This window comes from Brassica oleracea, chromosome C4 (genome assembly GCF_000695525.1).
Source record: "Brassica oleracea var. oleracea cultivar TO1000 chromosome C4, BOL, whole genome shotgun sequence".
Classification (NCBI taxonomy): Eukaryota; Viridiplantae; Streptophyta; class Magnoliopsida; order Brassicales; family Brassicaceae; genus Brassica; species Brassica oleracea.
In genome coordinates, this window is record NC_027751.1 from 44,929,902 (window position 1) to 44,953,201 (window position 23,300).

The 23,300-nt window shown below is 40.2% G+C and overlaps 3 protein-coding genes across 3 annotated transcripts; 1 reads left to right on the forward strand and 2 right to left on the reverse strand.

Annotated features, from left to right (window-relative positions):
- Positions 1 to 381: 381 nt before the first annotated feature.
- LOC106341878 (expansin-A6) lies at positions 382 to 2,843 on the reverse strand. The gene is made up of 3 exons (XM_013780615.1): positions 2,594 to 2,843; positions 1,986 to 2,304; positions 382 to 1,156 (listed from the first exon to the last, which is right to left on the reverse strand). The coding sequence occupies exons 1-3, from the start codon at positions 2,745 to 2,747 to the stop codon at positions 847 to 849; spliced, it is 783 nt and encodes a 260-aa protein (XP_013636069.1). The 5' UTR covers positions 2,748 to 2,843; the 3' UTR covers positions 382 to 846.
- A 2,213-nt stretch (positions 2,844 to 5,056) lies between these two features.
- Positions 5,057 to 7,851, forward strand: LOC106339003. The gene is made up of 3 exons (XM_013777846.1): positions 5,057 to 6,222; positions 6,283 to 7,684; positions 7,765 to 7,851. The coding sequence occupies exons 1-3, from the start codon at positions 5,057 to 5,059 to the stop codon at positions 7,849 to 7,851; spliced, it is 2,655 nt and encodes an 884-aa protein (XP_013633300.1).
- Positions 7,852 to 8,341: 490 nt separating this feature from the next.
- LOC106339004 (uncharacterized protein At4g04775-like) lies at positions 8,342 to 8,949 on the reverse strand. The gene is made up of 2 exons (XM_013777847.1): positions 8,794 to 8,949; positions 8,342 to 8,698 (listed from the first exon to the last, which is right to left on the reverse strand). Exons 1-2 carry the CDS (start codon positions 8,947 to 8,949, stop codon positions 8,342 to 8,344), a joined length of 513 nt encoding a protein of 170 aa, XP_013633301.1.
- Between the last annotated feature and the right edge of the window lie 14,351 nt (positions 8,950 to 23,300).

The window sequence follows — 23,300 nt, forward strand, 5'->3', positions numbered from 1 at the left end:
AAATCTTTTTGGTGAATTTGCCAGATGAATGTAGGAAGACTTTTCTTTTTACGCATAAATATAAAGAGAACTGTAAATATGTTTTTTTTTGGCAACTGTAAATATGTTATATGTTTCTTTTGCATGTAATTTATAAAATAACTTAGTAATAGTGTATAATTGACTAAATGACATCTTATTTTGTAAGAACTCATAAAATTTATCCAGAAAACACACATAAAACAATTGGTATCTCTTTTTAAAAAGGCATGCATGATAATAATCTGATTTTATTCAAATAAATAATTTAGTGAATATACTCAAAATTAGTTTCTTTTCCTTTCCCAAAAAAAAACTCGTTTAGTGCCAAACTTTGGCTGTAGCAAACCGAGTTGGTCTTACTTTTCAGAAATTAAAGATATTAAACCATAACATACCCAAATCTTCATATATATTACAATATGATGGTCTACGACTACAAGAAGCATTACAAACTGATATTACTGCTTCTTTACTATAACAGGCTTGACAGCAGAACTCTTAGCATCCGCTTGACTGCTTCAGCTCCTACTTTCAACAAACTTCTAATCTAAACCCAAAAGAAAACTCATTGAACATTGAAGACCCCACACGCTAAAAACCACCAGCCATTCATTTCACACACCCCAACGAACACGGTAGAACAAGAAAACAACCCATCAGAGGTAGAATATTGGAATTTCAAGTGGTCTTAGAAACATGAAAAATAATATATTTATATATATAATTTCTCAAATTACTAGCTGCCTTCGGCTTAGTAATCAGAATAAGTAGGATTAGGAATACTAATAAAACTGATATTTTGATAGTGAGTTCCCGAAATTGCCCTTAGACTCTGAAATTCTTTCCCATGAAAGTCTGACCAAACTGCCAATGGGCCGGGGCAATGTTCCATGACGTGGATGATCTACGGTCACTGGCTGTGACTCTAAACGAAAGTGCCTGACCAACCAGAACAGAGTTCGATTGCCAGTTTTGTCCCCAGTTTCGGCTCATGCTTATCCACGATGTTCTTGTTCCTTTCACGCTCAGCCGCACGATGTTTCCGGCGCCGGCGACGTTTGTAACCAGAACCAAGTTAAAGTAACGGAAACCGTTGATCGTGAACCTCATTCCTCCTCTCTTCCGGCATGGCACTCTGAAGTAATTTAAAAGAAAACAAAAGGGTAGTGTCGTCATTTAAGGTTTATGTAATAAAAAAGCTAGAAAACGCGTGTTGACTAAAAACACAACATCCATTATTATTATTACCCCATTACTTTTATTATTTACGACAATAGTACTGATAGTTGTTTAAAAAGGAGATTGTGTGAAGGACAGATTCGTTCTTTTGTGTAAAATAAGATCTTTAAGATTTGGTAAATTTCTGCGTACGAACCCCAACATAAATGCTGCACCGACTCGCGCCAATAATCAAAGCAAAAACACTTTTCAGTTGTAACCGGATACTTCTATAATGTTGAATTTAGACCCCCAAACTTTTAGTGAACTCGACATTAACCCAATCCAAATGCAAGACATTTCATCTGGACTCCCTATTATTCTAAAAATGTTAAGTTTAATACTATTTAAAGTTTTTATTTGGGAACAATAGCCCTAGTTTTGCATACGCAACTTCTCGACCTAAGCATTAAACCCTGTACTTCAAAAATGTTATGTTTCATACCCCAAACTTTTGGTTGTGATGACATCAACCCAAGCCATCAGAATCTCTAGACGTGGACTTCTTAACTAGACCCCTAGATTTCTTAAATGTTGAGTTAGTGCAGCAAAACTTTTAATTGACCGACACTAACCCTAATCATTCAGAATCGAGAATTAAGACTTCTCAACTGCACCCCGAAACTTGTACAATATTACATTTTACACCCCTATAATTTTGAACCTACCAATCGAATTCATTTTAGAGATTATCAAGTAAACAAATAAATTCATTTATGTTGAACAGTGCAAATTGCTTCTCTTACCGGCGGAAAGAGACGGGGACGATTCCGGCGCGATACTCGGCGATCTTGAGGAACATAGGCATCGCGAGATCGAAGTGAGGCCTAGGAGGGTTGCACCATCCGCCATTGTCACTAGGCTGAGCGAAGTTTGGAGGGCAGAAGTTGGTCGCAGTGACGAAGATGGAAGGGCTACCTGAGTGGCACCACTTAGGATCACTCGCGCATTTGAGCTCGAAACAAGCACCGCAGCTGAAACCGTTGTTGAACAGAGCCGTGCTTAGAGCCGCCGTGTTCACACCGTAGCCTTGGCTGTACAAGTTCCCGTACCCACAAGCACCTCCTGGTTCAAATTAAACAGAGCAGGTTTTAGATTGTCTTAAAGTTGAACGTTGAAACCTTGGAGGGTACATTTAAAATCAAGAACCTACAATATTCAGATATTTTAACATTTTATAGAAACGTTAATTTAACAATGTGGTAAGTTTTTTTTTTTTTTTGCAACTAACAATGTGGTCAGTTTCGTTAGTATAGATGAACAAAATTTAACAATGTGATGTGAATATGAGAAATAAAAATAATTTTCTTTGGTGATTTTGGTGGAAGAAAAGAGATTGATAGATTGCACATACCCATGGTGCCAGAAGCATCAGAACCACCATAGAAAGTAGCATGAGCAGTTTCCCAACCACCTCCACTGTAAACTCCTGGGATTCTTGCTTCAGAAATTGTTGTGAAATCAGCAAGAATTGTAAGAACGCATAACACCAAACCCAACATTGCCATTTTTTAGAGGGAGAGATGGACGCAAGAGGAAGAAGAAGAAACTATTGGAGTTTTCTCATGTGTGTAGGGAAGGGAAATGGAGGTGTTTATATAAATTACATTATGCATAAATAATGTTTTTATTTTACTTGACTCGTAATATTCTCTATCTTTATCGTTACAAGAGTTAATTACATTCTTTGCTATTTTCCTCCTTATTCAAACTTCTTTATTCAGTTTTTTTTTGAAACTTTTGTACCTTCATGACTTGGATCATTGACAACCTAAGAAAAAATTAAAGTTTTTGTATGTAAGTGTAGAATATGGATCATACTACAAAGTGAGTATGTTTCATGTACAAAAAGTCATGAGTCCTTTGCCCCAAAAAAAAAAGTCATTGAGTTCAATACAATAATTATGTTTGGGTATTGCTCTAAATGTCTATTGCCAATGCCACCCGCGGGGTAGATAGCGTGAATCATATCACCCAATCATACTAACTGTGGATGGATAAAGCCGATGTTGCTTGCTCCACTCAGATTTAATAAAGCTATCTCTACGCTCCCCTCAAGCGCGTTAGGACGACCACTCTCTTGTTGCTATCAGTATTTCCCCCTCTAAAAATGACAAGTTTATTTTCACTCGCTATGGACGAATCTATCACAAGTTCATAACTATTGATATGTATATATTGTACTGAATTTCTTGTCTCTTTTTTTTTATAACTGGCAGGATTAATTTATTAAATTGCAACTGTAATTGCTAGGTTAGTTAACAGCTGGAGCTATAATCATGGTTATACCATTTTTTGGCGGGGCTATAACTAGGTTAAAGTTTTTCTTTTTTGGTCAAGTAGGTTAAAGTTTTAAATATATTATCAGTTAGTAAAAGTGAATAAATTTATATAAGTAGAAATTTGGACATGAAACACATTAACAGACAGAAAAACAATAAAAGTTGAATATGCATCTGAAATAGCACGAATACTTTTCTAAACACTAAACTAAAGAGCAAAGTTAAAAACTTTTTTTTTTTTACTTTAATAAATTTTAAACATTTTCTAGCTCTAACGATGATAATGATGATGAAAATATTACGTAATTATGATGATATGTTTATAATGGTCACAGGTTTGTGTATAAATACATATTTTTCTACACGATACACTCATAAATAGTCACCAATATACTTTCAATACTTTTCTATTTTAAATCATACATTATCATAAGGAAAATGTTATCGTTTCTTAGATCATAAATTAAAACCAAAGACAAAATTATTGTTTTAGTATCAAAAATAATACCTTTCTTAAGCATAATTTCCCCTTAGTTGCAAGACATATGATTATTAGTCCGTAGGTAACGGACATAATCAAATAAAAGGTATTTGTTACTTGGAAGCTAAAGAAAACACAATTATCAAACTTCATGAACGAAAGCTTGTTACCCATAGTTTTTAAAAAGGAATTTTGTTAATAATCCATTATAAATAACAAAAGTGAATGTTATTTCGAGAGATAATTCATTTTTATTATGATAATTTAAGAAATTTTAAGCTTTATATCAACAAGCTTTTCAAGTTAGATAAATCTTTGGTAACATAAGTAAAAAAAAGAGTGTGATTGGTAAACAAGTGGCGTAACTAGGTGGAAGCAGAAAACAAAAGTGGAAATAGAAAAATGTGTCACGCTCCTTTCCTCTTTATTTTAGTAGAGAGAGCTAGTTCATCAAAACCAAGACATTTTTTCTTACTTTTTATTTTCACTTGATTGGTGAAGAAAAGTTGAAATGAGAGTAAATATCAAATTCAAAGTAAAATTTTGAGTTACTTACGAAATGAGACATTTTTTTCTCTTTTTTTACTTCATTAGACACATCTCACTTGAGAGACACTTATTCCTCTTTCTTCCTATGTGTTTTGACTCATATACCCTTTTGCTTTGGTTAGTGATGAGTTAGTTTTATTAATATAAAATTACTGCCAGCTTTGTGGGGACCAAAAGAGGAGCAACGTGTTTCCTTAGATGAGTTTTTGTTTTGGCTTGGGAGACAAATAGCCACCGTTGGATTGAAAGCAATCCAATGGTCGGGGCTTCATGTGTTTGAAAAAGGTAGGTCAGGTAATAAATGCATGTTATCTTCCGGGTTGAAGGAGAAGGAGAAGTAGCTGCAGCAGGGGGGCGAAGAAAGGTGAGTTTTTAGTTGTTTCTTGTTTAAAACCAAAGACGTAAAATCTGTTTAGATTTGTTTCAAAACGTTTAACTATAATCGTTAAATTTTGGATTTTTTGTTTTATTTTGTGAAAGAGCTAGCTTTGAAGATGGACGACCAATGTTGGTTCTAAGTGGAGAGTGGGTGTGTGGGGATGGAGGAAAATGGGATTTCATCATTGAGAAGCATCGAATGGGTCGTATGGTGCCTGTGTACGAGGGCATTGGTTGTGTGGATCTTGAACGCAACGTTCTGCGGGAGTTTGTGGTCGATGAAGCTCGTTTTGGTGTAGCGTTGAGCTACTGGCCACCAACAAGCTTGGAGCTTGCAACTGGGATTAGGACCCCACCGGTGCTGATTACAAATGATGGGACTGTGAAGTACCTCTGCAAGCATCTTAAGGTGACCGGGGGGATGAATCTGTTTGCTCAGTTTAAAGAGAAGCCAAAAATTGTGGACAGTGATGTTGTGGATGACACAGATCTGGGTTTTGTGTCACCAGATGCAGCAAAGTTTTCGTCTGGGTCATCTAAAAGGGGTTACATTCCATCAGCTGCTTTAGTGACTAAGGTGATAAACCTTGAGGAAGATGATGATTTAGTACGGGAGGTAGAGAGGGTGGAAGAACATTTGATGAGTGGGAAGAGACTCAGAGGAGAGAGCAGCTGCGGTGTGGAGGATAATGGTTTGAGTTCTGGAGCTAACAGTGATGTTGTTTTGGACGAGATAGAACTGAGGCCCAGAGGTTACGACCAGGAGTTTTGGGACCCGTTGTTGGCTGGAGATTACGGAGGTTCCAATTCCGTTAATGTTGTGTTTAACGAGGATGAGATTGTTGAAGGACTGAAAAAAAATTCTGGTCCGAGAACATATGTTGAGGTTGGGGGGTCAAGCGGAGGAGCTAAGAAAGAAAACCCACTGAAGCCGGAGGATTACAATCCTTGGATGGGAGGTGGTGGTGGGCCTCAGGCTGGTGTTAACATGGAAAGGCGACCTGCACGTAAACTCGCTGATGTTGACGACGAGGAGTTTGATATTCCTCCAATGTTCGATGACACCGAATATGATGTGTCAGAGATCCTAGACATGGATGTGGACGAACAAGACAGTGAAATTGCTGTTGGGAAGATATTTGGGAGCAAGGAAGATTGTCAGATTGCTTTGGCAATTTATGCAATAAAAAAACAGTTCAAGTTCACGCAGACGAGAACGAAAGTTGATTCATTTGTTGTGGAGTGTCCAGACAAGAGATGTGATTGGCGTGTAACTGCGCACGAGATCCGGGGGTGTGGTTAATCTGAGATAAGGAAGGCTCAGCTTGATCATTTGTGCCCCATTGAATACAGACAAGGCTACAAGAGCAGAGCAACATCTCGTGTCATAGCTGCCGTGTACAAAGCAAGGTTTGGGAACCCAGGGAAGGCTCCTTTTGCGCGTGATTTGCAGAAACTACTTATGGAAGACCTGCGTGTGAATGCTTCGTATATGACGTGCTATAGGGCTAAGGAGAAAGCAATTGTGGGTGTGCGTGGTTCTGATGAGGACGCATATCTGAAGCTCCCTGAGTATCTGTACATGCTTAAATTGGCAAATCCCGGCACAATTGCGGATTTGGGGACAGATTTATACGACGATGGCGATGAACGTTTCCTTTACTTGTTCCTTGCATTTGGGGCTTCAATTAGTGGATTTAGGAAGCTTCGACATGTGTTGGTGATAGATGGTACCCATCTTAGCGGCAAGTACAAAGGAGTTCTCTTGACAGCTAGTGGGCAGGATGCAAATTTCCAGATTTTCCCTCTAGCTTTTGCCGTTGTGGACGCTGAGGACGAGGATGCTTGGACCTGGTTTTTACAAAAAGTGGAGAGGATTTTAAGCGATTCCCCAAGTCTAGCCATAATATCAGACATGGCTGTGTGTATTTCCAATGCTGTAAGCAAGATTTATCCACAAGCCAAACATGGAGCTTGCATAGTACATTTGGCAAGAAACGTGAATTCAAGGTTCTCAAGTAAACAATTAGCAGAATTGGTGACGAAGACAGCCATGGCGCATGAGCCACGTGAGTACAAAGATCTTTATGGAAAGATCAGGGCCGCTAATAGTGCATGTGGGGTGTATTTGGGAAAAATAGGTACAGCTCGTTGGTCAAGAGTAAATTTCCCTGGTGAAAGATATAACATCATGACTAGTAATATTGCTGAGCAGTTGAATAATGCGCTATTGGAAGGTAGGGGAGCCAACATTCTAGAGTTGATAAAGTTCATTCAGAGAATGATGACTAGGTGGTTCAGTGCGCGTAGGAGGAAGGCGGAGAAACACAGTGGTACTGTTGCTATAGAGGTGGACAAAGAGATGACAGAGAACATGGCGACTGTTAAGGGGAGTTACATAAATTCTGTCAATGAGTGGACTTGTCAAATTTTAGGAAAATTAGGGAGGTCAGACAAGGTTATGCTAGCGGAGAGGAAATGTAGTTGTAAGTATTTTGATAATATCAAAATACCTTGTGGACATGCAATACTAGCAGCTAACGGGCTTGGAGTGTCAACGGAAACACTGTGCGGTCATTGGTACAAGACGTATGTGTGGAGGGAGACATATGCAGGTGTGATAAATCCAGATGAAGATTCAAGGAATGTAGACATACCTGAAGAAGTAAGCCAGATGGTTGTATACCCTCCCATCACAAAGAGGCAGCCTGGGCATCGTCGCAAGTCACGCATTCCCTCGACGGGGGAGATCAAGGTGAGTAAAAATGATTTATTAGACAGAAGTTGTAAAACGCACCGTTGCTGATGAAGAAAGGGTTGTTTGTATTGTTTTAGGTACCGAAGAAGAAGTTGAGTCAGAAAAAATGTGGGAGGTGTAGGGGGATTGGCCACAACCGCACTAATTGCACTTGTCCCATCTAGGCGTGTAGCTGAATGAAGTTATTTTGTGGATCATTACGGCGGAGTTTGTTTTTTTTTATGTCCGATGCTGAGGACATAAGTTGTTTTGTTATTGTTGTTCTTGATGGTCCTTTTTTGAAACAATATATCTAGAGCAAACAATAATTAGGAGATGAGGCATGTTTGTTGGATTTTTGATATCTTCTTCGGTGATTTATGAGATCCTTATTAGATGTTTTTGTGGATGTGGACAAGAAGATATATATGGTTGTTGCTTTGTTTTATGTTTACTACATTATGGTGAGGGATGGTTGTTGCTGTGTTTTATGGTGTTCACATTGGAGTTGTACTTAAGGAGACTAGTCCCGAAATGACATAAAATAGAAAGTAATAATAAAAGTGCAGTAGGGTAATGATCGAAATTGTAGTAATCTTAAACACAAAAGCATTAGGTGATAACATAGACGAAGAGTCTTGCAACAGAGTCATTGGCACATCCAAATTAATTCATCTAGTTGGTCAACCTAGCGTAGATCCATGCCATTGTTCCAAGTGCAATGGCTGCGACTGCAATGTTGGTCAATGGGTTGTACGCAGTAGAGGCCACCGTTGGGGAGGCAAGAGTATCTTCTGTGGTAAAAGCTGGGCTGTCCTGAGTGCAACAGCTGTCGGTCTTGGCATCCATTAGAATTTTGAGCTGATGGAGTGTTTGTTCGATATGTTTGGCCTGGATTTCCAAACGTCTTGATGTGTAAATCTTGAAAGAGTCGACATCTTCCTTCAGTTGGGAGTGTTTTGCATCTACCATGTTGATCTCGTCAACAATGGCTTCGTCCACCCACTTGAACAAGTGGTGCTCGGTTTTTCTCTGATAATGAGAACGAGAATTAGACCTATGTTTTTTAAAATCTGAAATGAGGTAACAATAGACACTTTTAATTGAAGAATCATAATTGAATGTACCTTCAGCCCAATCTCGCAGCGATAGAACCTGCGGAAAAGATTCTCTTTTGTTTGCGCGCCGAATGTAGTCAGATTAGCTCCACACCAACAACGTGTGGGTATCCCAGTTGTTTGTCTCCCTGTATGTGACCGTGAGGAGGAAGAGGATGAGCTCATGAAGAATGTAGGAGATTTGCACAGGGTGGGTAGGTAAGAGGAGAAATCAGATTTACTTTAGCTGAGAAGTAGTTTAGCTGAGAAGTATTTAGGGATTCTGTAGTTGAGGATACTTAATTGAATTGAATATTACGATGAGGTCCGTGTTGCAATGTAGGTTGTGGTCGTGGACATGGAAGATGATTTTTTATTTGGGTAGTGGATGTGGACATGAGACAACTTTGATTTATTGTAGGCGTGAAATGGGGTATAAAAATTGTTCACTTTGCACGCTATATATAGTAGAGAATTGATCAATAGCAAATGCAAATGTTTTCCATAATGGAGGCCTGAAAATTAAGTCTAATACATCAACAAGTCTAAGCGCGTTCAAAGTTTTAGAAAGCGTTACATGACCGAGAATAAGATAAGTGAAAAGGCAGGTGTTGTGCCCAAGAGAAAAAGTCCAGAACCCCAATATATTACACACAAAAGGTGGGGTGTTGACAGTTGTTGTAGCTTCTAATCATAGTACGCAGGCAGCACCATGGTCTTGTAGATGTCTATTGCGTACTGCTTGCGCATGTCATCGACAATCTGGTATGTGATGCCAGCCATTCCAGGTGATGTATCACCATGTGAGTGCAACTCTAGGAACTTCATTGTCACAGGTCCGCAATCGCCGGATCGAGTGTTGATGTAGATGTCTGGGATACGGTTGTAGATAAAGGGCTTGAAACCTGTGAATTGGGTAAGCTCACAATTGGCAACTTTCCTCACAAGGTAAGGGAGGCAAGCAAGTACGGGTTTCATCCACTTAGCCATGCGTCTTGCTCCGTTCAAGGTGGGGAGAGGATCAAGTACTTCAACTAAACCCATATCAAGATTGATAGCTAACCCAACCCAGTGAGACTGGTTCCATAGCATAGTGGTGTAGATGGTGTAGATATCCTCCATCCATTTCTTTCCAGGGCACAGAACAATGTCGATCAATTCCTGGGGCCAAACGAAGCTGTCCTTCTTTTTCTTACCACACTTGTTGAAATCGTCCCAAATGTCGTTGATAGCTGAGCAAAAGATAGGTGGGGCGAAAGCTGCATTTTCAGTCTGAAGAATGTCGGAGTGTCTTGCAGAGAGCATGTGGACCAGAATTTGCATTTGCTGAACATGTAACAATGTTTGGAGTTAAAGGAAGATTAAAACAATACAAAACAGGCTTAGATATGCAAAAAAACAGAGAGTGTGACTTACGTAAGTGGTTGTCCATTGTTGAGGGTCAGCGATTTCGAGAAGAGATTTGTTGGAAAACTCGAATTCAGATGGAGTACAATGGAACCTGTGACAGGCAGAAATTGAGTCAATAAGGGATGGAATGGAGAGGCACTGTAAATATTGGCATGAAAGAAGTAAGGAGTTGTTGTTAGAAATATCTTACACATTCATGTTGGCTCGAAGAATTTGTTGGAAAAGGTCCCATTCCTTCTGTGGAAGTGGGGTGATGAGATCCAAAGCAGGAATCATTGGAGATGCGATGAATTCCATAGCGAGAAGGTCCTCGAGTTCTGATGGAACATGTGGCGGGGGGTCTTTAGTTTGTGTGAGATCGACGGTGGGGTCATCTGCAGCCAGTTTCTGTTAAAGTAAAGTGATTAGATGATATAATTATACATGTCTACTATAAGTTACTGAAAGTGTTAGATGAGAAAATCATACCTCCTCAGCAGAAATGGGATACCCGATGCCTGGTGGCGAGATAGACGAAGTTGTGGCTATAAATGCATTGGGTGTCGTTGCGTGGCTAGCGAAACCAAGACCACTTTCATTGCTCTTGACCGGTGATGTGAGTGAAGTGAAAGGAAGTGGTGAGAACCGTAAACGAATGGCTGTCGGAGAGGATGGACCAGTTGTATTGTCGAATATTGGACCTTGGGAAAGAGGTTGGTCAGGGCTTATTGCGTCGTAGATCCTGAGACCATGATTGAGGATGTGACTAATCTCGGGGCTGTTTGGGTGATCAGCTTTATCGTAGATTTTAGATGGTGGGTCCCACCGACTGGGGTATAATGTGCCGAAAGTACGAGTCTTGGTGGGCTTCTGAATAGTTTCGTCACGAACAGGACTCTTCAGGATACCGTTGCCAGGTCCCTTGTGGCTTGTTTTAGTTGACTGAGAATGTAGGTGCACAACTGCTGTGTCCTGATCCATAACATCCACATCCTATAATGCAAGCAAACAATCTCATATCACAAATGGGGGCCAAAGAGAATAGACTGCTGCCGGTGAATATAAGTGAAAAAGTGTATTCGTGAACATCACCTGGTCCGCAATATTCTGCTCATCATTGTTCACCTCGTCTGATTTGTGATCAACCAAATTGTGGACGTCCTCTCGGTCGTTGTCAATAGCATCGACGTCCTACAATGATAATGACTTAGAGTTAGTGAAGGGTCTCCAAAGAGAAAAGCGCTTAGTCACCATATCGAGATGATGGTATGAGAAGAAACGACTCTAACCTCCGTGTCCAGAACGTTGGTTGTTTTAAAAAGAGGCTCCACCTCGTCGTGTGATATGTGTTTCTGTGAGACGGGGACAATGTCTGCTTCGTGGGCCACATCATCCGCGGGTTCCAGCTGGTGGTCTACTGAGCAGTGGAAGTGAGAGTTGTGGATGGTGTCTTTTTTTTTTCCATACCATCGAGAGCCTACCATGAGAACGGTGAAGGGGTTTTAATAAAGTTTTACAAAATAAAAGCAAACGATCGGTTGTAATTCGAACCAAAAATGATTGAACTTCACCTCAGAGGCGTGGACAGTTGTGGTGTGGACGGTTTTGTTGGGAATGTCATCAGGAGTAGTGTTCATGTTTTTAGAAGCCTGGCGGTGGATATGAGCTGCGTACTGACTTATGATAGGTGACTGGGGGTCCTCATGATCATCTCTCTCCATAGCATCCACAACCTACAGGGACCCATAAATTATTTTAGATAAACTATTTTAGAATAATTGGCTATCGTTTGGAGGGTGATTGAACATCACCTGATCAGTTGGAGGATCGCTAGCGAGAGGTTTGACGGGTGCAGTCTCAACACCGCTCTGGTGTGTGTCAGGGAAATCCTATATGTAAAACCGAAAGGGTCAATAATGAACTTTTAGAGAACATTATAAGAGTCATGCTGAACAAAACAAAGATCAAATGTGTGTGAACATTATACCTGATCGATGGGTGCTCCCTGATCTTCATGATGAGATGACCGCTGTTTTTTGCAACGAGATAGCACTGTATGAAATGATGATTGCCTACCATGCGCTTTTCTCTTCTTCTGATTTAGTAAATTTTGCATCTGTTTCATCTGCTTTTGAAGTACCAAGACCATCTCCGTTAGTTGTTCGTTGGTGAAAGTGTTGACGTTTGAGCGTGTAAAGTAAGAACTTATGCGCCTTTGCTTCCTTGAAGACGTTTCCTTCTTGATGGTCGGCTTTGGTTTGAGAGATTGTTTGACACGAGTGAGCTTCTTATTCCCGTGACGGTGACCACGAGCTTTAGGATTTTTAAGTAGAGGCTCTGTTGTTACCCCACCAGGCCACATAGCTTTGTTGAATGTGTACTTCTCAGATATCTAATGTTCCAGGTAAATAAGACGGTCATCCTTGGATTTGTTGGGCCAATCTCCCCAACCAGGCTCCGCTTGGTTTTCGATAGCTATGAACGGTGAGATAGCAAGCTGAAGAACATGATTAAAAATGTGAAAAATGAGTTTTATATAAAAGCCGTGGACGTGGACATTGTTCTTCACATTATCTAGGTTTATTGGACAATTACCAAAAACATTAGAATTTGAGAATCTATACTAGACCGGTACTTACATTAGAAGAGAATTCGACACGCCTAATATCAAGGAAATTGATGGAGCCGTGTTGGGGTAGGTAACCATCTTCAAGGTCCATAAGTGTGCGGTTATCGAAGGGAGCAGGGATGAAATGAAGCAGTTGTGGGATGGCCCGGAAAGCAACCAATTGGAGTGTAAGAGGGAAGCCCTGCAGTCTGAAAGATCGCTGCTTGAGTTTGTGCACGAGCCAAGCGATAGGATCCTTGATCTTCGGTGGAGCAGGCTTGGGTGGTTCATGCAGGATATGGTCTTCAAGAATGATTCTCTACCCCAAGGAAAGGCGAAGAAGGTTTTGAGACTCGTAAGCATTCTCACATATCGAGGAGTGGGGCGTGCGACTTGTTTGTGCGCAATGAGAACGCCGTCGACTATGATAATCAGAGCTATACGAATCTTCTTCCAAAACAACATGTCCTTGTCTTCCTCAAGCATCTGACAGAGTTCAGCTATAGTTATCATGTTCTTCTCCCCGAAAAGTTTCTGCCAAACTACATCTTTCACCGCAACAACAGCCTTGGCGGTGTCGGGATGATATCCTTCTGTAAAGGGGGAACAATTCAGACCTGTTACAGCTCCAAACTCTTGGAGACCGTAACGGAAAGGGTTTCCACCAAAAACAGAGAAAAGCGTATGGTCGCCTCCGCATATAAGTTGGCGTGAGAGGAAGGAGTCAATGAGCTTTGTAGAGATAGGAGCTTGTCGGGAAGGGATGTCGAATAGCTTTCCGAAGCAAGACTGTCGGATGGTTTGGGACTCCTTTGTGTCTCTGAGAACATGACGAAGGAATGGTAGGATCTCCGGTGAAGAATATATGTTAAGTTTGTTGATGGGGAACCTATCAGTCGCAAATAGCCTCAACGGGAGACGAGGATCCGGTAGCATGGTTCCTGAAAAGAGAGAGGATAAACACATTAGTAGTTAGTGATGAGTAATCACCTTCGATTTCGTAGAGGCGAGCAAACCTCTGTAAAAATGGAGAAGAAAATCGGAGGAAAAATAAAAAAAAACAAGAAAATTGTAACTTTGTTCAACAAAAACACCCAGAAATGTGAACCGATAAACACCATAAGAAGAAGGTAACTGGAAATCTGTTGTAATTGAAGAGATGAACCGATAAACCGAAAATCCCCAAAAATGGTTTCACCAAACCCTAGAATTGAAATTGAAGAGATGAACGGGGCTACTCCTGAAATTATGAAAAAGATTAAACCTTTACAAAAGAGGAAACATAAGTGGGGGAATACTAACAGGAGGACGACGGCGGTGGGTCTGAGTCCTGAGAAGCGGCGTTCTTCTTCTTCTCCTTCGCCTGAGAAAATGAGGGTTTTTTTTTCGCCATTAGACTTCGTCGACTCCGTGATAGATCTGGTTGGCTTCCGGCGATGAATCTTCGTAATCAACTCGATTTCGAGAATGGTGGAGCTAAGGTGTTTTTGGAAGATTTGAATGGTGGAGCTAAGGGGTTTTCGAGAATGGTGGAGCTAAGTCTCTCTTGTTTCAAATCTGTCTTGATTTGTCCGACACAGAATCAGAAAAAAAAATTAAAAATGTTGAACCATGGTTACTTTACCAGTGGTTAGGTAAGTGTGGTGAGGTCTAAAACGAGGGCAAGAATGACTTTAGACAAAGGTAATGTGTGCCCCATGTGGGTTGTGTCTAATGGAGTAATTCATAAGACATAATGTGTCTTAGAGTGTAAAAAAATCTAAAATTTTACTCTAATGAGTGCATCATAACCGGTATATCTACAAGACTACAACTAGACATGTGCGAAGTTTGGTATAAGCAGGACTCCTACATACATATAGAAAATAAAATTGACATATTTGATATAAATAGATGACTAACGAGAGAAGATAACCTAAAAATATGCAAACAATGTCAGTAAAGAACGAATCCATTTTTGACCAATGGAGCCTCAAGCAGTCGAGTGAGCAAGAAGCGTTTTTGGTGTTCTGAAGATACATGATTGAAGGCTGGGATTGGAGGATGAGTTATGACTAGCATGGGGACCACCACATGGAATCCTGTGAATTGTAATTGTCCGACGTAGAACTCTGGGTCCCATTTGATTACCGTAATCATCGGAGCATGTAAACCGGCGAATCTGTTAAAACTGAAAAATAATTATAAGCTCACATCACAAGTCACACCTGAACTAAACATAATATATTGTTCAATAGTTTAATGTTTCTTGATATACTCGAGCCGCACGCGCCAAACAATATACAGTATATGTCCCGTGATCGTGGTCGTGGCACTTCTGTTGTTGGGTTATAATTATTGTTTTGAATTTGTAAGGTTCTTTTAATGGTTGCTGAACATGCTGTGGAGCCTCACTGTGAATTCAGTAACAGTAAGAGGACTATAGTAAGGAAAATCACATGACTCTCAGGCGTTAGAGCATTTGCAATGAGAGGCGTTAGAGCATTTGCAATGGTTTGTCTCTCAACAATGAATCTCTCCTAATATAATATTATTATAGTTAACTATGAAAATTAAATGTTTAAACATAAATATATTAGACTATGGAGACAAGGCCTAGGTAGGTAGTGAAGTCTCTTGCTGGGTCAGTTCAACTAAAGGGGCGTAGCAGAATGACTCCTCCGTGAAGTTCATGAGACCGCGGCGGAGTAGAGCAACCGTGACACTCTTTTTCCTTAGCCGAATACTCTCGACAACCCTCCGCACTTTAGCCTAAAAATCTGATTGCTCATCCCCCCGGTCATTACCGGGTACTTTTCCACAGTCCAACTGAGCAAATTAGGAGCGCGATGCTTCTGATCTGTCGATTCCGAGGTCAGGGATGAAGATGTTAAATTTCTCTCTGATGGCAGTGTTGAGAGATACAAAGTTCGTTTGGTTCAGCTGACTTGAACTGATAGATCCCTATTGTATTGGAGACAAGGCTTGCAGACCTTTTAGTCGACTAACTGGATAGTAATAAAACAGTTGTTAGAGCAACCTCTCAGAATAGCTCTCGTGAAAGAGCTACTCTCCTCCTTCCATTTTCTCATTCTCTCTTTACTTTTTTATTTTCTTTGATTATTTTAATGAAAAGAGTTTTATTTAGAGCTTGTCGATTATGATGCCCTAAAAGCATCTCCAATGTAAAACTCAAATTTTTCTTTTAAAATGGGGTAAAAGTGAATATGGTGTAAATATGCTCCAGCCCTATTTCATTTCCTACTCCATAATGGAGTGATGAACAAACAAAAAATAGATTACTCCATTTATGGAGTAAATTCCATTATAGAGTGAGATATGAAGTTGTGTTGGAACATTCCTTACTCCATATTTATTTTTACTCCATTTTAGAAGAAAAAATGGAGTTGGCATGGAGATGCCCTTATGCGTTCATAGAATTAAAACTATATATCTCCTAATGGTCTAAATTATACACTTTTAATACTATACGAATTCGAGCACAACAATGGGAAAAGCAACTATACGAACATTGCTCTTATTTTCTCGACCGAAAAATAATTGGAGGTTTGGATCCGAACTTCATGGTCATTAAGTTTATAAAAGGAAAAAGAAAATATTGCAGTGAAAAAACCCATATGGTTAAATAGGAACGTGTATTACAGACGGTAAGTAGTGAACTTTTGAAGGTCCATCAGCCCATGCCACTCTTCAAGACATCAAACCTCCCATGTGATCATCTCCACAACCCTTAAATCTCACCTCTTATGAATTTATCAAAGCAATAACGTGGAACACTGACATGTAACCGCGTGTACATAGAAGATTTCTTAGGTGAGGTTTACGAATCCAATGCAGTAGTCACCACAGTATGAAGCTGAATGCCATGTGATTATATCCAATCATATCTGACGTTAACATTGCTTCATCAATCAAATTTTATATTACTATCACTCTATCAGAGATCATCTCGTTATTGTTCTACATGTTTTCTATTTGTAAGCTTGTTTCAAATGTTTACTGGCTTAACAGTTCACACCAGACAAAAATGCTGACATGGAAAAATAGAAAGATATAAGTAATAAACAAGTTTAAGAGAAGCTGATTAGAGTAGTGGTTACTAAAACTTCATATATGTAACTACAAAATAAATTGTCAAAAAAGTAGACAAGACATCAATGATTTTGTTTGTTTGACTATGTTATACGTACCACGAGTATGAGAAGAGTGATAAATAGATAGAGAATTCGCTAATTATAATTAATTGCGTTAGTTACACTTAATTTTATATCATATCTAATTACTTCCGTATATCATTATGCGATCACATGTTTGTTATTTCAACTTTACAAATTGAACCCACAACTTCGATTGGATTTGTTTCTTTAATGTCCTCAAAGAAAAAAAAACATCATGTGAAATGTTATCCAAACTACACTTTTCACATTTTGCTTCTTCATTCCACCTCTAATTAACTAATACTATGATAAGAAAAGAGATATTCAGTTCCTTTTTGGGAAAATTGCCAAAAGAGAACAAAAAAACAACATAATTGTATATATGGTATAAATCCAACCTTAAGTTATCCCTATAGTATAATGTTTCCCATAATGCCAAAAGTAACCTTTGATTAATCACATTAAACATAATTAATTGAATTTTTTTTTTAAAAATGGAAAAAGGTTGGTTTAATATAGTTGCCAAAAGGGAAAAAAATTAAAAAAAAAAAAGAAAAAAGGGATCTAAACATTTAACTTCCCCTAACTCCCGTAACCCTAACATCGATCTCTCCGACTCTCTCTTCCACGGCGAGCAAGATGGCGATTTTGTCTTCTCCTTTGTATTTTCTCCGGTAAAATCAACGACGACTGCAGCCACCGGTGGAACCCCTTTCTCTTCTCCTACATACCGAATGTAAACACCAAAGTTCTCCATCCAATTTTAGTCATAAAGTTTGTTCCTTTCTCCTTCTTGTTCTAATACTTTTCTCTGGATCTCTTTCTCTCTAGACAAACGCAAAGGAGATTTCAGTGCTTCTCTCTCCACCTCTCCGTCTCTCCGCTTCTCTCCGTCTCTCCGCTTCTCTCCGTCTCTCCGCTTCTCTCCGCCTCTCTCCGCTTGTCTCCGCCTCTCTCCGCCTCTCGCCGCCTCTCCGCTTCTCTCCGTCTCTCCCCTTCTCTCCGCCTCTCCGCTACTCTCCGCTTCTCTCCGCCTCTCCGCCACTCTTTTTCTCTGAAATCGTGTTGAGCTTCAAAGTTCAGATTCTCAACTTTGGCTTTAGATGTTACACACAATCGAGTAGAAACACACTTTTGAACAAAACCAACAAAATTCTGAAGCTGTCGATCATTTGCAATGATCACAGGTGGACATGTTGATGTATTGATCAACTCAGTAGGTAAATAACTTGCAACTTCCTTAATTTTCAAAAAAAATAGTTTTTTTATCCGTAGAAAGCACCTTCTACACTGTGCAGAACATAACAAAATTCCAGAATGTAATTTCTACACTCTGTAGACATTCGTGTATGATTTAGATTTTGCATTCCTGATAACTTAGAATACTCCATAAAAGTAGAAACATCTTTCTAAATAAAAGTAGCGATCATTACAAATAGTAGAATTCCCAGAATGTAATTTCTACACTCTCTAGACGTTCGTGTATGGTTTAGATTTTTCATTCCTGATAATTTAGAATACTCCATAAAAGTAGAAACATCTTTCTAAATAAAAGTAGCGATCATTACAAATAGTAGAATTCGTATTCTTCATATTTAAAATTATAGTAAAAAGTAGGTTGTACGTTCTAAAAAAAGTAGATGGATATGTTCATTCTAGAATTCATTTTCTACTCACCCGTTTTGTGTAGAAGAGGAATTCTACTTTTAGTAGAACGTAATTTGAAAAAAATATTTATTATGTTTTTCAACCCAAAAAAAATATGTGTTTGTGTAAATGAGTGTTTTATTAATTGTTTATATTTTTAATAATTTTTTTGATTTTTAAAACTATTTATTTCATTAATTTTAACATATAGAAAAGGTAAAAGGGAGAAAAAATGGTAAAAAATGGATTTATACCTTAGGAACAACTATGTTGTTTTTTTTTTTTTCTCTTTTCGCAATTTTCCTTTTCTTTTTTTTATAGTCCTTTTCTTTTTTTTATAGTTTTGTTACAAGGCATTAAGTATGCTCGAGACGTTAACTTATCCATGCATTTTCAACGTGTTCACACACATAACTCTTTCTCAGTACTAGAAAGAATACAAAATAGACATACTAGGAGATATTATACATTGAACTGGAATCCAGCTAGGGGACACTTATCAAGGACATATATAACAAATAAGAGAAGTTACAAATTTTGTATATGCAACGTTACCGCGTGACCGTCCATGTTATATCTGCGAATGAAACATAATTTTTATTCACCTTTCGCTTTTATGAACTTTGATTATCATATATCTGTGAATTGGGTTTGGCTAGTGGATCTGTGGATGCAATGCATGCCAGCTTTGAGTAAATTCATAGGCATGTACGTAGTTAGACGAAAACTTATTATATTGGACACAATGTAATATTAATACTGGTCTATTTACTAAACCTTTAACATTGATATCCGATGGACCTGCAAGATTTTCATCATAAGTAAGTTTCGTTTCTAACTAAGAAATTAGTTTGGAATGTGGCGTGACCTAATTGTTTTCCTTACTTTCTATGATTATGAATCCTAAATGTTTGGTCCAACCTATGTTAGAGCACCTCCATTGATAAAGGATGAGTTGAGTATCAAACAATATTATATAGAAGTATTGGGCTGAATGAATATTATTAGAAGTATATGAGACAATATTTATACTGTATGTACAATGTATTAAGATTGAAAGACCCTTATTATACATTATCTCTACACACCCCCTCAAGATGGAGGGAGCTTGATCACTCCAATCTTGGACATGAGCTCATTGAATCTTGAACGTGCCAATGGTTTGGTAAGAGCGTCGGCGAGTTGATCGCAGGTGGAGACGTGTTGTACGCGAAGAGCACCTGACCGTACGTTGTCACGAACGAAGTGAAAATCTAGCGCGAGGTGTTTCATTTGCGAATGGAAAACAGGGTTGGCGCTTAGGTACATGGCTCCTATGTTGTCACAGTACACTGTGGGCGTCGAGGGCTGTTTGACACCAAGTTCCTTGAGTAAGGAGGAGATCCAGCATAGCTCAACGGATGTATTCGCGACCTAACGGTACTCAGCCTCCGTTGACGATCGCGCCACATCACTCTGTTTCTTAGAAGTCCAGGCAAAAGGAGTCTTACCCAGATAAACAATGTATGCGTTTGTAGACACAAAGTCGTCTGTGTCACCGGCCCAGTCGGCGTCGGAGAATGCGTGAAGGTGTAACGGCGAGCTGGTGCTGATGAAGACTCCGTGAGAGAGGGTGCCAGCAAGATAGCGCATGATACGTTTCGAGGCTTGCCAATGAACGTCCGTAGGACGATGCATAAACTGCGATAACTTATTGACACTATAAGCAATATCCGGACGTGTATAAGCTAGATACTGTAAGCTCCTAATAACCATTCTGTATTCCTTTGGATTGTCAAGAGCAGTACCCGAGAGCAGAGAGAGCTTAGGTGAAGTCGCTTGTGGCGTAGATACTGGTTTCTCATCCAGCATATGCATCTTGGTGAGAAGATCGACAATATACTTCTTTTGCATCAAATGAAGGCCTTTGCTTGTACGTGTGACCTCGATGCCAAGGAAATAGTGCAAGTCGGTAGGTTCTTTGAGAGAGAATCGCGAGGCGAGGACATGAATGCAAGCGGTGACCAAAGATGAACTACTCCCCGTAATGATGATGTCGTCGACATACACCAAGACATAAAGAATATGAACGCCATGAAGGTAGATGAAGACTGATGTATCAGCTGTGGAGTTATGGCATCCCATCTGAGTAAGAAATGTCTTTAGCTCGTCGTACCACGCCCTCAGAGCCTGTTTGAGGCCATATAAGGCTTTATTCAGGCGGCATACATGAGTTGGACGATCTGGATCTACAAAACCCGGCGGTTGCGAAACATACACTTCCTCGTGGAGAGTTGCGTGTAAGAAAGCGTTGTTCACATCAAGCTGTTTAAGTGGCCACGACATTGTTACAGCAAGGTGCAAGACAATGCGGATGGTGACAGACTTGACAACCGGGCTAAACGTTTCTGCGTAGTCCACGCCATACTCTTGATTATATCCACGAGTGACCCACCGTGATTTGTACCTGTCAAGTTTACCATTAGACATATATTTTAGTGAATGAATCCATTTGGAGCCAATAACATTTTGACTTGGTGCTGGAGGAACCAAATCAAATGTCCTATTTGCAATCTGAGCATAAAACTCTACACTCATGGAACGTCTCCAATTCTCATCTCGCATGGCCTGGTGGATAGTGGTTGGGATTTTGATGTCTGAGTTGGTGGTGGTGACAACCATGGTGAGCTTTTTACTGGGTTTAGAGATGTTATTTTTGGTCCGGGTTCGCATAGGGTGAGCATTTTGTGGTTCGGGTTGAGGAGCTGCGGGTTCCAAAACAGGGTTGTTTGGAGGTTGGTGAGCTATCGGGTTGGTCATTTCTGGTTCACTGGTTTGTGTTTGAGGCTGCGTTGTCTGCTCTGCCTGCGATGTCGCCGTTGAAGACTGTCCTAAGCCCGTTGCTGGACTCTGCTCTGCGGTAGTAGAGTGAGGAGTCACAGAAAGTTGAGGAGAAGAATCTGAATCCGGGGGAGATGGAGCAGGCGAGTGTACGAGTGGTGGCGTTCGAACTGGAATAACCGTGGGAGGAGAGAAGACCGGCTGAGTTGCTTCTGTAGGTGGAGTATCAGGTGGGGAAGGAGTTGCAAAGGGAAAATAAGACTCCACAAATGTCACATGTCTGGATGTATAGATGCGGTTTGTTGGCAAGTGTAGACATAAGTAAGTACTATGCATCAGAGAATAGCCAAGAAAGACACACCGTAAAGAGCGAGAGTCCAACTTGTGAGCCGTATATGGCCTGAGCCAAGGGTAGCATGCACAGCCGAATATGCGCAGCTTTAGGTAGTTAGGTGGCTTGCGGAAAAGCATCGCGTATGGGGAGCCTTTAGAGAGGACATATGAGGGTTGCCGGTTTATCAGGTATACCGCGACGACAAAAGCATACGTCCAACACGTAGTTGGCATAAACGCTTGATGTAAAAGATTCAGTCCGGTTTCTACGATATGGCGATGTTTCCATTCTGCAATGCCATTATGCTCGGGTGTATGGGGTGGTGAGGAGAAATGGGAGATGCCGTGAGTGGCTAGAAACTTACGAAGGGCGATGAACTCTCCTCCATTGTCGGAGTAGAGATTTCGAATGGGCATGTCAAAGTGTTTCTCGACAAGGGTTTTGAACTGGATAAAGGTTTCTCGCACTTGGGATTTCTGTTTCAAGGGATAAAGCCAAGTATAACGGGTGTAGTGGTCAACAAAGATGAGATAATATTTGTAGTGATCAACTGAGAGAATGGGAGAAGTCCAGACATCTGAATAAAGATATTAGAGAGGTTGAGAGGATGAGATAGTGTTTGTGTAAAAAGGAAGCTTGCGACTTTTATTAATAAGACAATGAGAACAAGGTAATTGTTTTTGAGAAGCAACAAAAACTGGTAAAGAAAACTGAGAAACAATAGTTTGTAAAGTAGAAAGAGATGGGTGTCCCAAGCGAGAGTGCCAGAAGGTGAGGGATGTTTTGGTGTAGGTGAGGCGAAGAGGGTAATGGTATTACGGGATGAGACTGGCCACTCGTACAACTCGTCTTTAGTTTTGCCTTAGAGCAACAGGACCCCCGTGCTTAGATCCTTCACCTGAACATGGGCAGGAAATAATTAAATAGAGATATTATTAGCATTGCAGAAACGATAAACCGATATAAGATTTTTCTGTAAGTTTGGGACATATAAGACATCATTTAAAGAGTAGGAACGAGTAGAGGTAGTAAGGGAAGTGGAACCAGTATGCGAGATGGGAATCGTTGAACCATCAGCGATGGTAACTTCTTCTCCTCCAGTATAAGGCTGGTGTAAGGAGAGGTTGCTCAAGTCAGTCATAAGGTGATGTGTCGCGCCACTGTCGAGAATCCAATTGTTTGGAATATACACATGCGTCGTTGCCATGATTGCTCGTGGATGCCACGAAGTAGGCGCAAGAGTGTCATAGCGAGGCGCAAACTGAGAACCAGAGGACAATGCTTGTAACTAAGGGCACCGTCGAGCACTGTGGCCATGCGCTCCACACAGCTGACAACGTCCTTGGTATCCACGCGATTGTTGAGCAGGCCGGGGTGAGAACTGTTGCTGTTGTTGCCAGGTTTGGTGACCTCTGTTGGTGTTGTTGTTGTTACGACTCTGGCTCGAATGGGAGTGGTGATGGTTATTGTTGGAGTTGCCTCGAAACTGAGCAGCATTCGCTGAAACTGGGGGAGCCGTAGGGGTGAGATTCTTTGTCAGAAGCTTAACCTCAAAGTTGAGAAGTTTCTCATGGATTTCGGT

What these genes read in the sequence shown, in the direction of transcription:
- LOC106341878 (XM_013780615.1), bottom strand. Translation starts at nt 2,747, where the DNA reads ATGGCAATGTTGGGTTTGGTGTTATGCGTTCTTACAATTCTTGCTGAT. An exon ending in TGATGCTTCTGGCACCATGG is followed by an intron (nt 2,305 to 2,593) that starts GTATGTGCAATC and finishes AATTTGAACCAG; the next exon opens with GAGGTGCTTGTGGGTACGGG. An exon ending in GTCCCCGTCTCTTTCCGCCG is followed by an intron (nt 1,157 to 1,985) that starts GTAAGAGAAGCA and finishes AAATTACTTCAG; the next exon opens with AGTGCCATGCCGGAAGAGAG.
- LOC106339003 (XM_013777846.1), top strand. Translation starts at nt 5,057, where the DNA reads ATGTTGGTTCTAAGTGGAGAGTGGGTGTGTGGGGATGGAGGAAAATGG. An exon ending in ACTGCGCACGAGATCCGGGG is followed by an intron (nt 6,223 to 6,282) that starts GTGTGGTTAATC and finishes CATTGAATACAG; the next exon opens with ACAAGGCTACAAGAGCAGAG. An exon ending in CCTCGACGGGGGAGATCAAG is followed by an intron (nt 7,685 to 7,764) that starts GTGAGTAAAAAT and finishes GTATTGTTTTAG; the next exon opens with GTACCGAAGAAGAAGTTGAG.
- LOC106339004 (XM_013777847.1), bottom strand. Translation starts at nt 8,949, where the DNA reads ATGAGCTCATCCTCTTCCTCCTCACGGTCACATACAGGGAGACAAACA. An exon ending in GCTGCGAGATTGGGCTGAAG is followed by an intron (nt 8,699 to 8,793) that starts GTACATTCAATT and finishes TCTCATTATCAG; the next exon opens with AGAAAAACCGAGCACCACTT.